Raw genomic sequence first — 15,096 nt, forward strand, 5'->3', positions numbered from 1 at the left:
GGTTGAGTTCCGTAAGTTTGAATGAACAGTGAACCTCACCACGTTTTGTGCTATTCTGGTAACTGAGCAGTCCCAGGGCCTAATATTAATGCTTTTGGGTATAATGCTGAACACTCACATGCATTGTTTTCATGGGTGCTTTACTTCAACAGGTAAAACAGCCCAAAACCTTTTGCTGCAGGGGAAAGTGAGAAGGAGACTTCTAACTAGAAGCAGGAAACAATTCTCTAAAGGATTGGTCTGTTACCATACTTGGCAGAGTCTGTAATGAACCTGGGGAGGTATTCAGCTGATTTATTCAACAAGGTAGAATAGTTTGACTGAAATCACAGACTTAACAGTCATTTCTGTCAGATGTCAGCCTGGTGTGTGTGAACCCTTTTTACTGTGAAAACTGTGTCTGAGAAAACAGCAGAGTCTCTGAATTGGTACAGCAGGTAAAGCCTCCAGTCACTGAGACTGCAGCTTCTCTGCAGCCAGTGCCTTTGCTGTGGTCACTGTCACCACACAATACTGCCAGTTGCAGTGCACAGAGCACTCAAAACAAAGTGCATGTCTTGAATACCCTTACCACTGCCATCTCAGGATTTTGCAACCCTAGAAACAACCTGTCTTTCTCTAGGGAGCTTAAAACCACAATCCATTGAAGTGAGATTTAAAGAAAAATCCAAGCTTGCTTAAAAACTAATTAGAATCTATCTTGCTGTTGAGGTGCCCGAATCTCTTTGATAGAGTTCCTACCATTCACTGCCAGAACTGATGAGTGTTGCAAGCAGGGCAGATTTTGCTGGCAGCCTGACAGTTATGTTCAAGCCTTTATGATAAAGCCATAGGTTTTATGGTCCTTGCTGATCCACCCACACTGCCAGCACAGTCAAAAAACACTTTCTGGCCTTAATTTATCATGTTTAGACTTGAGTAATAACAGAGCCAGTTCTGATTCCTGGGTGGGAGGGAACGTTTTCCAGATGTTAGTCTGCAGAAACTGAGAACTTGCAATTTAGTAATAATATTATTCAGTCTTATCCTAGGCTCCTGTGCCAGAATGGTACTCTATCCCTTACTTCTTATTAGAGAGGTTGAAAGGTTATTTGAACAAGACAAAATGTGGGGTTGCTGCTTCATCTTAGCCCATGTAGAACACATTTTGGCTTATGGACATAAAAACTCCAAGCCTTCTTGAGAACACTTCAGCCTCCCTTTGTTTTATGACCAGGGACTTCTGCCAGCAGCCCCTTCAGGGAATTTGACTAAAATAAGTGTGAAATTGCTGTAGCCTTAAATTAGCATCTGTGGTGGAGTTTTTTAATTGCTGTGGAGTTTGCGATTACTAATCCTCAAGTTTGCAATGAGGTACAGGCACACAAGGACTGCAGCACCTCTCTGCTTCTCAAGCCCAAAAAGGCTGTAGGAGTTGTCCCTCAAAGAAAGCACAGGCAAGGCAGGACCATCAAGGGACCAAGTCCAGAAAGATGGGAACTTCAGCCAGCTTTCTCCATGTAGCATTAGGACTACTGGGGAACAGCCAGGAGCAGCTTTCTTGCTCTGCAATCAACTCCTTGGATTGATCTGGCACTCTAGCTAAAAGCACAGCCCAGCTTTTACATTTCAAAGCCCCATCTCAAGCAATTTAAAACAGTCCATCTGCAGACTTCAAAGACAAACTCTTTCCAGGGACTGAAACACCAGCTCTGTATCATTAGGATGTGAGCAAAGCACTACTCAGCAAGTACTTGTTGAGTCTGACACTGCTTAGCCTTTAGTACCACTGTGTCTTCTAGAAAAAATTACCACCTGTACAGGTCTCATCCTCTTCATAGGGGGAAGCAGAAGTGCAGCAAAAGAGCTTGTTCAAATGACATCTGTTTTTTGATAAAGTGTTTTCATGGGGAGACCACAGGGAAGGGGGAGTTGTGTGTATGTGTGTGCTTAATCAGATGCTGGTTACTCACATTTCTCTTCGTAGGTTGGTGATGGTTTGCAAGTTTGAGCAGACAATGCTCTTACTAAGTGAGATGTGCTAAGATACAATGTGTGCAGATTTGCTCCAAAAGCTTTGAGGTCAGGTACAAGCACAGCCTGTACTGCACTAGCAAGAATGATCAGATCCATTTCATACAGGTGTCAGGGTAGGGACAAGCTTGTTTAGTTTTCCCCTGAAACTCAGATGTTTAAGTTTCAGAACTAAAAAATTCAACAAGAGTGGAATTACACTGCAGGTGCAGATAGTCTTTATTACCAGTGTCAAATGCTTCTTCCAGTCACTGTGTGGATCAAGTGTCCAGCTCAGTCCCTATGCCCTTTCCCAAGCACCCCTTCATCCAATTAGACACCCACTCACTCCCAAACCTGGCAGTTTTGAGCAAATTGCTGCCTCTGCCCCTGGCAGAAATGGACATACAACTGAAAAATAAAGACTTTAATGTAAAGATTCTTTGGAAACAACCACCAAAAAAAGAGGGGGGGACATAAAGGAAAGAAAGAGGCTGAGCAGCATTCTACCATGGTACAGAACTACTTCATTGAAAGCCCACAAAGAGGTCTCACAACAGTGAGAGCCAGGTGCATTAGTCTCTGTGCAGAGAGCCAGAGTGACCTGGCATACAGCAAGTCATTAACAGCAGGAGAAGGAGTAACTGGTTTAACACCTGATTCAATACTTATTCCACACCAGATAACTGAGGAGCCATCACAACTTCAGTCCCCGTGCCTAGAACACTTCCATAAGCATTCATCAGTTCTTGTGTGCAAAGCTCTGTGGATCCACTTTGTACAAGGGGAAGATGGGTTACCCACACAAACAGCAACACAGTACACATCGGAATGGCAACTGGTGTTACTCCAGTAGGATCTCTGGGCCACAGCGTAAGTCCAGCCGGAAGAGAGGAATCTGGCCACATGAAGAGGTCTCCCATGTTACTGTGGATGCTGCTGCTCGTTCTGGTCTTGGTCTCTAGGTTGGTGTTCTGGACGATCCTCAGGGAGAGGGTTGTAATTGGGATCCTCTTCAGGTGTGTCAAAAACCATTTTCCTGGCAAGGGACATGCCCATGCCACCAAGCAGGCAGGTTAGAAAACTGAGCTGAGGATGACAAACCCCCAGTCCTCCTAGGAACACCCTGACCCTCTGTGGGGCTTGGCTGTCAGCCACAGCCACTGGCATATTGCACCATCACCAGCCATGCTTTTCCTCAGCTCTATACACGGTGATGACAGTACCTCCTTCCTTGATCTCTAGGTCAGATTTGATCCTCAGTGCACAAAGCAGAATATATTCTACTTTAACTAGAAAAATACATCCAAAAAGATCCTACCTATCTCTAGCATTTCCACAAGCAGTAAGAAGACTCTAGTTCTACTAGCAAAGCTGAAGGTAGCAGCAGCTGCTGTATGGGCCGGGTACACATGTATATAATGTGCAAATAATGCAGCAGGGGCATGAACTGTGGAGCTGAAGTGCTGTCAGCAGGCAGTTGCCTCTTACAGTCACAGATCACAGTTTGCTATGGAAGTGACCAGGTTGAGAAAGCCCACAGCAAAGTCCAGAAAGAATCAACTTTACTTACAGAAAGCTAGGGGTTAACAGCAACTTCTTTCCTCCAGGCTGGTTGGGGAAAACATCTTCCAAGAAATAATAGATATGACCCACTGCAATCCCTGGGGAGAGATGCCACCAAGGTCAGGCACAGCTGTCACTCTTTTGCCAGCTGAGCCACAGCTGCTGGGAGCTTAAGCAGGGCAAAGCTCTAAGAATCCCTCAACCCACATCCAGCTCCCACCAGAGGCAGGGATGCTGCGGTTTGCTGTGATCAGCACACGAGCAGGCAGGGAGCCCATCAGCCTGAGGGCAACACCGTGCATCCAGCAGGCCAGATACAGCATGAGTGTCAAGCAGAGCTCACCATGCCCAGCTTCTGCCCCCAGGGAAGATACCAAAAAGCAGATCACAAGCAAAAGCACAGCCCTGAGCCCAGCCACCCAGAAACTCACTTTAGGAACCCCCCATCTTAGGTAAGGGGAAGCCAAGAGAAGGTGCCCTGTCCCAGCAACACCTATGAGAACTGAGCACTGTGGCTGCAAGGTGTCCTTGTTCCCGTCACCCATCAGATTTGACTTACCCAGCAAATCAATGATGATGGAGTTGCCAAGGAGCAGAGAGAATCCCATCAGGACCCAGGGTAAGAAGGGGGCTTGGAAGTTAAGAAGTCCAAAAAAGTTCATGCGGATATAAGGATTCCTGCGACTCCATACATACACCAGCATGATGGTAAAAGCCTGGCCTAGGAAAAACAGGCTGGCAAAGAGTCCAAATAGCTAGGAGCTACCGAGTCAAGGAAAAACCTATCCACCCAGTGCACCACCTGCAGGCAGCACAGGGTGCTTTGCGACTAGGAAACCAGAGCAGCTGATCACAGCATTCCAAGACATTGCCCATGTTACTAAGCCTTTCTTGGCTGAGATATACTGAACACCGCTGTCACCACACACATTTCCCCCCATAACAAGACACTCCGGAGTGGCACATGCCAGCTGCTCACTCCTGAAGCTGATGTCTACAACCAGAGAGCTCATACAGTCACCTTTACAAAATGAACATCAAAATCACCTTCAAAGAAGCACTTTCACAATCTTACAGCACTTGGGACAGTGGCACATCTTAAAAACTAACTCACATCCAGTATCTGCCTTTTACAGAAGTTCAGCAGTGAGATGGCTCTGGGAATTCACAGTCCTCTTCTTCAAAGCACAAGGAGACAGACAGAGGCAAAAATTTCCCCTGCCCTTGTTGTAGTTGGACTCCAAATCCACCTACAGCCAAGCATATGGCAGCTGCAGCCACCCGAATGCTAATGGGTCATCCAGCTTCATGCAGAGCTTTGTGGGAAAGCAGTACTCTGAACCATCTGCATAAGACAGCAGAAGACATTCAGAAAAGGTTTATCCTTGGGAGGGAAATATTTTTCACCATCAGATTACTCTGTCATGAAACAAATTGAAGCTGTGTGATGGTACCTCCAGCTACAGACACGTTGCAAGCTCACAGCTCACACCACCTGACATGCTGACAATGGAGTATGTGGGCAACCCACTCCTTGTCCTCATGGCTCCATGCTCTTGCCTTTCTCCTGAGCCAGCCTTGTGCAGTCATAGCCATGCTGCCATCACCAGAGCTCAGTCAGTGGCCCTGTCACAGCTGGACAGGTTCTCAGAGCAGAACACGTGGCTTCCTTTTAGGCAGCTTCCTGGATGAGGCAGCCCAGCCCTTTGCCAGGGGCATCAGCACTTCTGCAGACACCAGCACAATCACAGGCAGCTTTTCTCTCCTCTAAGCACACTGGGTGAGGCACAGGCCAAGACAAAGGTGGGCAAGATGAGGAACACAAGCTGTGCCACACAGCCAGAAGCTGCCCCTGCACCACATGCTCAGTAGAGCTCTCCCAGGCCACAGGGCATGAGCCTGGCAGGCCTGGGGCACAGGGCACTCTGCCCTGAGGCACCAAGAAGATTCATAAACCAGCTGTGCTGCTCAGCAGGCAGGTACCTGCTCAACACCACAACACAGCTGGGATGCAGAGGCAGCAGAACCACAAGCCCTACACTATCCACAGCATCTCAGGAGACACCCCAGAGCCTCAACCAGCTCAAAAGGATACTGTCATGAGAAACCCTCCGAAGAGGAACATGAAGACAAAGTCAGCCGTCCTTCCACGGAAGGAGCCTTCTTCTAGCATGCGGCAGTACCTGTACCTGAGAGCAGGAGAGAAGGGAGGGGTTGCAGTATAGGAAATTAACAGCTGGCCACCCTGTGCCCCACAGCAAGACCTTCCAGGCAATAGGCCACCGCAAGCTATTTCATCCCAGGAAGCTGTCAGCCAGGTGTCCAAGCCCCAGAGCAGAGCAGTGCAAACTTCACCTCACACCACTGGACCCCAAGGAAAGAAAGAGACATCTGCTGTGCTCCAGCCAGAGCTCACCCCAGGAATGGGCATCACTCTCCTGCATGAGCCACAGCAGCAGCACTGCCAGCTTCCTCAGCCTTTTGGCAGGGTCTGCCTGGCAGCACACAGAGATGGAGGGGCAGGAGGGTCATGGCTTCAGTTCAAAAGAGCCAAGGGAAGAACCCAAACCCCTAGACTGCTGCCAAGGCAAGTCATGCTGGGGAGCAAGACGGATGGGGGGAATTGCATCTAAGCCAAAACGGGAGCAGAGAGCTTCACTGAGACCAAAGGATACAGAAATATCATGTTGAAAAAGAAACTGAATCCCAGGGGCCCAAAAAATAGGAAGTTGGTGATCAGCCTCCATATCTGAAAAAGAAGAGAGAGGAGAGAGAAAAGGAGGTGGACAGAGGTCTCTCCTCATCACATGTAGAGCAGCTCATCACACTGTCCACAGGGAATGCCCAGTCATGCACTTGTCCCCGCAGAACTACCCCAAGACACCAGACAGCTGCTCCACCCTCGAGTCGGACCTTTCCAGGTGTGAGAAAGAAGATTTCTCTTCTTTGCCAGAGAAGATGAACAGCCACAAGTCAGCACCCAGAGCCAAATTAATTACTTTTCATGCGTCTCTACAATAAACCCTTCCCCAACCAGTCCAACAGCAGCAACAAGAGAAAGAAGAGATGGGTTTTGAGTCAAGGAAATAAGGAAATGCTAAGATGATGTGTGGCAGGGAAAGGCTGGAAGGAGTTATATCCATCCAGGTGCCTGTGACGAGAGGGGACGCTTTGTTGATGACCCAGCTTCCACCAACCAGGGAAGGCTGGGGTAGAGGGAAAGGAGCCCCCTGGGATGACACAGCACTCCCTGGCCATCCTGGGGAGCGGGACACCCAGGGCCCACCCTGTCACACGCACCCCTCGCTGGAAGAGGCACGAGGGGCCCCACACCCTGTGCAAGGCCTCACCTGGAATTTCCTGAAGATGAGGTCGGGGTTGAAGTACAGCTGGAAGGGGGTGATGAACTCCAGCTGCTGTGGGAGACAGGCAGAGCAGCTGCCATCACCCGCTGCCCTCGGCCAGCCCCTGGTTCCCACCCCACAGCCCCCCGGGCCCCGTCCCCCCGGCCCGGCCCCCGCTCACCACGGCGGCGGTGGTGAGCACGCAGGCGGTGGTGTAGGCGCGGGTCACGGCCGGCATGCCCAGGTACTCCTGCGCGAAACCCTGGTACGCCATGGCCGCGCCGCACCGCCTGCCCGACGCGGCGCCTTTAACGGCCCCCCCCCTCCGCAGGCACGCCCCGCCCCCGCGGAGCTCGTCTGGCCAATCCCTGCCCGACAGGCGGTGCGCGCCGGCCAATGGGAACGCGCCTCATGGCCCCGGCCCGCGGCCGCTGCCAACCCGGAGCGGACCCGCCGCGGCCGGGGACGGGACTAGCGCCGCGCCCGCCCCCCGGGCCTGTGGCAGCGCCGGGAGCGGGGACGGCAAACACGGGTCACGGGCGGCCCGGGGGCGGGCAGCCAGAGGCTGAGAACGGAGAAATACCTGGGCTGGGGCGGCGTGCCGCACGCGGGACTGCGCGGGCCGGGGCAGTGCCTGGGCTGAGCCCCGGGACAGTGACCTGCCCGGCGGGGGAAGCCTTCGCCCGGTTCCTGCCCCGGCCGAGGGTGCCGCGGTGTCCCCTCGAGAGCCGGGGGCTGTCAGCGCGTTGTTCCCCGGACACCCGCTGGCTCGGAGGGAGAAGAACCCGCTGCGGGGAGCTGGGCTGGGCAAACGGCGGTGTTGCCGGTGCGTCAGCCGGTGTGCCGCTTGCTTCGCTGATCAGAAGGGTCTTGTATTCACTAAGGCACAGAGGGCTTCGTGTTTTCAGTAATTCCTGCTCAATCTCTTTAGCCTCCTGGATGGAGCAGTGAGGCCTTTCCCCAAGCGAGATCGCACCGGGCTGTCAGGGTCGTACAAGGTCGCTGGAAGAAGCCAAGAGATGTGTGGTCCCACCGGGTGCTGAGGGCGACTTAGGGAATGACAGCAGCACTGGCATTCAAACCCAGGAGAGAGCAGAGTCTCTCTGCTGCCCACGTGTCCAACAGAGACAGTGCTCCTCCTGAAAACGGGAGCTGATAAAGATCTGCAGAAACCCGACATCCTTCATTCTCCCGCTGATTGTGCTTTCCAGATCTGTCTGCCCTGCTCAGGAGTCGGGTCTTAGGTTACAGCCACACTGGATTTACAGGAGGAATGGGCCGGGTGTTGGGTTTGTGCTGGAGAGGGTTAAGCTGTCATCAGAGCCTTAATGAGCCCTGAGATTTTCCTTTAAACCCACAGTTAATGGGAAATTAAATTACCGATGGTGGAGGCAGTCTTTGTGTCTTCCGCCACCTCCACCCTGACTGCCCTTTGATGAAATACAAAACCCAGATGGAAGATGACAGGACATGAGGTTAAAGCAACATATTTGTGGGAGTGAGAGAAGACAAGAGACTGGTGGTTGTCTGCCAGCCCAGAGAATGGGCTCCTGAGCACCCTGGGCACTCCTGTGCTGAGAGCACCTCTGATGTGGCTGTGCTCGGAGGAAAAGGAGGAGCTCCTCTAGGTCAGAGCTGTGCTTAGGGATCCTGGGAATGGAGTCAAGCAGGGAACTTGGACCCCAAATTATAGCAATGTCAATAGGCTTGGCTGTGTGGTTACATGCTTTTGGTGGGAGCTGGGATGGATGTGAGAGCTCTGGCAGTTAAGAGCTGAGCTTGTAGGGAAATTCATTAGGCCAGGAGCTCTGCAAAGGGCTGCCCTTATTCATGTGGCTGTTTCAGCCCAAATGCTGCGCTGCTGCAGCTCAGCCCTCCAGCATGCCACAGAGCTCCCAACCCAGCAAGAATGGGCAACTGAGTTGAAGAACTGAGAGTCAGTAAATGAATAATGAATTAAATAAATGAATAAATATCCTGTTCCTTTGGGTGGGGAAATAGAGGTTTCCTATCTGCTGTTGCTGCCCGTGGACACCAGACAGAAGCTGAATTCAAGGACCATGATTCCTGCCCCTTCCTTGTTTGAACCAAGGCTAGGAGATGAATATTGGGAACCTCTCTGCTGGAAGGAGGCTCTCACTAGCTCCAGAGAGATGAGAATCCAAATAATCAATCCCACTTACTCTCTGTGAAAGACTATGTGCATTAGACATTAGACATTGCATAAAATCTAAAAAAGTAATAATCAGTTTCTTAATATTCTTCTCTTCCCTTCTTTTCTAGCCAAAACTGAAGAACTGTACTTGTCCAGGCTTCTACTTAAGGCCTCTTTTCTAAGGTTTATGGGGGAAGGGGCAGAAGTGATGAAATGCATCAGGAAGCTCACCAGCTCCCACTGGGAGAGGCCACACAAATCTCAGTGTCACCCTGAGTTCCCAGGCTGCTTTCTGCCCATGATCTCACTCCCTTCGGAGCTCAGCCAAGCTGACTTCATGCACTACAGTAAACCCAGGGTGGCTTTAGTCTTTATTACAATCCGTGTCACATTTTATGGGCTTTTGGAATTATGTCCTTCCACAAGTTCCCATCAGCCCAGGCACACATTTAGGTTCACATTACACACTTTCATTGTGATGCTGACATGCAGCCTTTTATAAAATCATGAAATCTAACTAAAAGCCTGAAAAAGGCAAAGCCAAACTCTGTCTCAGCTGCAAGAAAGTCAGAGGGACTGTCAGAACCCAGGAGTTTTTTCACTGCTTTGCTTCTGCTTTGTCCTGTCATCCTGCCTAGGGACCCAAAGCATATGTAGCACAGTGATGTACCATTGCTTCCTGCCATCTGCTGGGTTACCCTTCCTTTTGGGAGCAGTTCAGTGCCTGTCAATGTGCAGCATCAGCTTCAAAACCCAAGATGTCAGAAACTCAAAGTTTCCGTACAAATATGTCTGATGCCCAGACTTCAGTCCATTTTAGACAGGCTTTGAAAAAGTTCTCTGTCTGCATGCTCTTAGAACTGCCAGAGGAACTAATTAGAAGAACTCCCAACTGTAACCTTTGCACAAATCCTTCAAAGGATGGACTGAAACATGATGGTATCAGAGGCAACTCTTAGTGATAGTAACCTGCAGCAGAAATTCAACAGTTTCCTGTCTCAGTTTCTGCAAACCAAAACTGCAGAGTTAGAAAACAGAAAAATGCTATTAACTCTCCCCATGAGTTAAACAGCACATAAACCTCAAGAAGGCACATGAGCAAAGATAAATGGGCTGTTGCAGCATTCATCTCTTTTGTTTGTAGTAAATTATTGTGTGTAATTCATGTTTCCTGTCCATAAATACCAGAGGAACTTGAAGACATGGAATCCATTCTAATTCAGTAAAGACAAAAACAACTCCTTTTGAGCCCATCTGGAACTTGTTTTTATCATAATTGTTTTGGGCTCAGTAACGAGTTCAAGATCAAACTGCCATCACTAATTGTTTCAAGAATAAACAGATGCTTTGTTTAAAGGCGGCAGCTCCCATTTTGCCCAGCACAGCAGTCACTGGGGTCACAGGATGAAAGGAGCTGTGTGCCATGTCAGCACAGCCCCTAACAAGCATTGGCGCCCTTGGAAGGGTGCTCACCCCGGCCTGCAGCTGATGGGGCAGGAAAAGAGCCCCGAGGCACGCACTTGGTGAGTGTCCAGCCAGTGACATGTGCCCTCTGCTCTTTAACACCATTGCCATTTTGTTTGTAACTTCATCCGATGATATTTTGCAACGTGTTCCCCTGTGACAAGTCATACTTGGCCTGATGACGCATAGGCATCTCCTCTAGCTGGGCTGTAGGGTACTCAATGGAGAGTGTTCATTCCCTGGCCACATAAACCCAAGCCCCTTGTGTGGAGTAATGCTCCACCCTGCTGCTCACAGTCCCAAATCCTTCCTTCATCTGAAAACAAAGATACCCACACACACCCACTCTGAGAGACTCCCCCTACCAGTTCTGTTCAAGGTCTCACCCACAGTGCTCCCCAGGACACACCATGCCTGAGACCCCTGATAACTTCAGTGTACAAGAGGTCTCTACATGACTGATGCCCTGGCACTAGGAACAAGCGAGCCACACCAGCCAGGGGGACCTTACCGGAAGGTTATTTCAGCTCCCAGACTCAGTCCTCAGTGGCATGGACAAGAGGTGCCAAGAGCTCCACATCCACTATGGAGTAGCCACTAAGAGTTTCTACTCCAGTTTAGGAAACAAGGCTCCATGAATCCACTGTGCATAGACAAGCAGTGGAATCATAACTGCTTGAGGCACTTGAAATGTTTACTTTTCCATGTGTAATAGCCATATATAAATTCTTTTTCCTTCATTGAAGGACTTCTTGCTCCAAATCAGCTAACTCTGGAGTGTGATGGCTAAAGTCAGGAGAAAGTGAATCATACAGAATTGGATGGATTTTTAAATTTGTTTGTTTGTTAGAAAGAAACTAAAGATAGCACTTAGAGTTCAACCCTCCAAGGACATGTGGTTTGCACAGGGTTTGCTGTAAATCACAGTTAATGTTATTTTTATTTCCTATGGTTTTTAGTTCAAAAATACAGCTTTGCGGCTGGCATACAATGAGAAAAAAGATCTCATTTAAATCTCCTTGAGCAGAGCCTCATCACATATCCAAATAAAGCACCTCTTCCAAAACAGCTTCTGATCATGAGTTGAAGACATCAAACAAGAAAATGTCTGTGTCTTTGTGCAGTTTTTTTTTTTTCCCAGTATTTAAAAATTCTTGTTAAATTCTCCTGCCTTGTGATTTGTCCCCTACACCACAGGTCACCTCTTACAGCTGTCTGTCGGGAATATCCTTCAGGAGCCTTTATTTTGTAACATCCATTTCATAAGCACTGTGGCCAAACCAACAAGAGAACTGAAAAACAATGCTTGTGTGTTATAAAAAGAGGTCTGTGCTCAGCTCACAATAGCAGCACATCAACTGAGCATGCTGGCAGCTGCTGAAGACTCCTACAAGGACTCAGAAAAGGTATTTGTACTTTGGTTTGCACCAAAGGCAGGACTATGTGTCCCAGTCCAGCTGCCTCTCAATAAGCTAAGGCACAGCTCTGATCAAAAGCTGCATCTGGAGTGAGTGTTGAATAAGAAAGCAGGATGAGTCTGACACTCTGACACCCCTGCACACATTTTCCTCTCCGCCGACGGGAACATTCAGCAATATTTGATGCCATTTGGCAGAGTCTAAATGCTCTTCTCTCTCACACAGAAGCAGAAGTTTTGTTCAGCCAAACACTTTGTTCTCTCTGGCCTTCAGGTCACTCAGTTTCAACTAACTGCCTGCATCAGTGTCTGATACAAAGATGGAAGGAAAGGGGATAGTTCAGCCACAGAATGACCTACAGCTCACAATGACTGAAAAAAAGGCATTTCAATTATATTTAGGATTTGGGGTTTTCTCAGTTTTTCCAGAGAAGCTGTATTGCTTATAGGAAAAGGCAGACTGCTGATGCAACACACAGAACATACAACCATTCTTCTGACATCCAAAAATCCTAGCTAGCAAGGGAAAGCAGCTAGTTCCCTTGCCTGTATCAGCCCTTGTGTCCTCAAAGGACTCAACTCCCATGTATCTCCTCTGGTCTGGAAAGAGTCCCAGTGACTCTGTGTGGTAGCAGAAGCTCTGTCAGCATTGGGTCCCTGCCCTGAGAAACCTCTGTAATGAAGCTCATTTCCTGAAGTTCTTATACAGTGTCTTGAACTTACATAAATTGTGGTGTTTTTATAAAGAACATTAGTGAACTGCTGGAACTGAGAATAATCGTGTCACAGCAAGGCCCTCATTTCCTACAAAGAAAATCCATTTCAACAACTAAGTTCCATAAACATTCCTTTCAGCATGAAATCAGCAAACCTGCTGCATGTTTCTTGAGAAAGCTGTTTGTTTTCAGATCTTATTACTTGTCTTCTGTATTCTGAGTGAGTTCTGCAAGAGTCAGGACAAGCAAACAGAGGTATTTTGTATCTCACAGTGATAGTCCTCACAGGAAAACGAAAAGGGATTGCAGAAATAGCCAGGCTAGAGCTTGGTAAATAGCCAACCACCAGCCAGGGAGCCACTCCAAATCTCTTCTGCAATTTACAGTGTAGCGTTTCTAGGGGAGAATTCATTCTGTAGATCCAAGCCTCACAGATGGAAATGGGGCTCCTTTTCTCCCCTTGAAGTTGGTCCAGATGATTCTGGTGTAAAAACACACCAAAACACTGGAACCTCTCAGTTCGTGACAGATCAAAGAGCATGTGTTGATGGTCTTTCCTAATGGCAGGATTACCACTTATTCCTGCAGTCAGATAATTGCAGGCAGAGACTGCCATCATGTTCTCTAAATAACTCCTCTCCCATGATCATGGCATCATATTTCATCCAGATTATGACAGGTTTTAGTTCAGTGAAAGATTATTTGAAGGAAGCGGGTGGTGGGTCCTCGCAGCACTGCTGGAAATCTGCCGGGTTTATATGAAGGCTGCCAGAGCCTTCCAGGAGTTTGAGTAACTGCAGAGCAGTGGTTATACCCTCTGACAGACCCCAAGCCCAGAGGGCTCTCATCCACACCAACTGTGACTCTGGAACTGTGACAGCAAGGATGAAACATTGGGAATGTGGAGGTTTTTAATGTGCAGCAAAAAGCCAGTTAGAAACGCAACCAGTGTGAACATAGCTCAGCACAAAAGCACGAATCATATAGATGTGTAGAGGAGAAAAATCTATCCCTCCACTCCTCATCAAGGCAGCTGTTACTAGAAAAGATAGAGGACAACTTTCTGGAACTCCTACTTCCAGCTATCCAGCTGCGCACGGATCTAGCCACAGCAACATCCAATTTATGCCCCTACTGGAATAGGGAGACTTGCGAAGAGCCTGTGCTGCAGTCCCCAGCATCTCACTGCCTACCTGCAGGACTTCACTCACCTCTGGCAACTGTCCCAACCTCAGAGCAGACAGCATGAAGAAGAGCTTTCCTTTTTGAATGAATTACTGTTCTTGGTGTATGCTGCCTAAACTATCCATCAGTGCCTGTTGACTTGTTCAGTTACATCTGTTTCTCAGTTTACAAGTTATTGTTTGGGAAACTGCTGGAAGTATTCATCTAACCCCTGCCACATGCTATAGGCAGCAAAGTGCTGGCACACTGGATTCAGAGCCTAACACAGCAAATTTTGTACTTCTCCTGCCACTTAGTGGCTGCAGCTGATGCAGCACCACATCCCTATCTACACATTCACCAGAAAATACCTCTGTGATGTGGAACAGGTTTATATTTCTGTTCAAGTGCAGTAAAACCTCAGTTGGGAAAAAGATGCATTTTAAAACATTTCACTTATTTCAAATACTCTGAAATCTTTCAGGGCCCTCATAGATTTCACTCTGCAGGATGAAAGGATGTTAAAATACTGTGATTACTCCTGAAGGCCAGATATTTTGTGAAGCAGCAGCTTTAATGTTACTGCTGGCAGTGCAATATGCCTCCATCTCAATCTCTAGGTTTCATAAGGATTCCCCATTTCCCACTGCCAGAGAGTGCCTTTGTATTTTATAGAAAGAAGCAAGGCTGTCACTGCTGTCTTCTGTACCTGACAAGATCTAGTGCTGTAAGTGTGGCTGTTTGCTCTATGCCAGGCTGTGGAGAGGGAACAGGACGACAGCCTTCTGTGCATCCATGCACAGCCTTTCCTGCAACAGCTGGATTGCCTGTCTGTCACCAGGACATAGACAGAGTACATGAAAAAGCCTTGGATAACCAGGGATTTGCAAGGTTTGGGCTTCAGTCATTCCTGTCACTGATGGGACCAAGGGAAATAGTCTGGCTTGACTTTCAGATCCTGGATTGTGTTCCAGGACAAATACAATCAGAAAAAAAAAATGCAGTTCACTTCTGCTTTGATCACACTTAAGCAGAAAGTGATACTGGTAACTGTGCCAGATGGTCTAAGAGGGAATTTATGTTATAAACCACAATGGCCTTCAAGAGGGTTTAGACAGATCTGGATCTAGGAGAATTATTTCCCCGAACTGTCCTTTCAACAAAATTAATTGAACTGTCTTGCTAATGAACATGCAGCTCTGTTTTGAGAATGTAAATCAGCTGGCAAAACACCTGCCAAATCAAGTGTCTTATCCTAACGTAATGGGTGACTAAATA

The 15,096-nt window shown here is 48.4% G+C and overlaps 1 protein-coding gene across 2 annotated transcripts; it reads right to left on the minus strand.

The window, feature by feature from the left end:
* Positions 1-2,818: 2,818 nt before the first annotated feature.
* DERL3 (derlin 3) lies at positions 2,819-7,241 on the minus strand. 2 transcript variants are annotated; one of them, XM_085075918.1, is made up of 7 exons: positions 7,084-7,241; positions 6,909-6,974; positions 6,234-6,307; positions 5,654-5,747; positions 4,118-4,313; positions 3,566-3,656; positions 2,819-3,031 (listed from the first exon to the last, which is right to left on the minus strand). In XM_085075918.1, exons 1-7 carry the CDS (start codon positions 7,174-7,176, stop codon positions 2,917-2,919), a joined length of 729 nt encoding a protein of 242 aa, XP_084932044.1. In that variant the 5' UTR covers positions 7,177-7,241; the 3' UTR covers positions 2,819-2,916. The 2 variants fall into 2 exon arrangements, with proteins under 2 accessions (XP_084932044.1, XP_084932045.1); XM_085075919.1 differs by having other exon boundaries at positions 6,909-6,971; positions 7,084-7,223.
* Positions 7,242-15,096: the final 7,855 nt, after the last annotated feature.

This window comes from Lichenostomus cassidix, chromosome 15, assembly GCF_008360975.1.
Source record: "Lichenostomus cassidix isolate B80296 chromosome 15, HeHo_3.0, whole genome shotgun sequence".
Lineage (NCBI taxonomy): Eukaryota > Metazoa > Chordata > Aves > Passeriformes > Meliphagidae > Lichenostomus > Lichenostomus cassidix.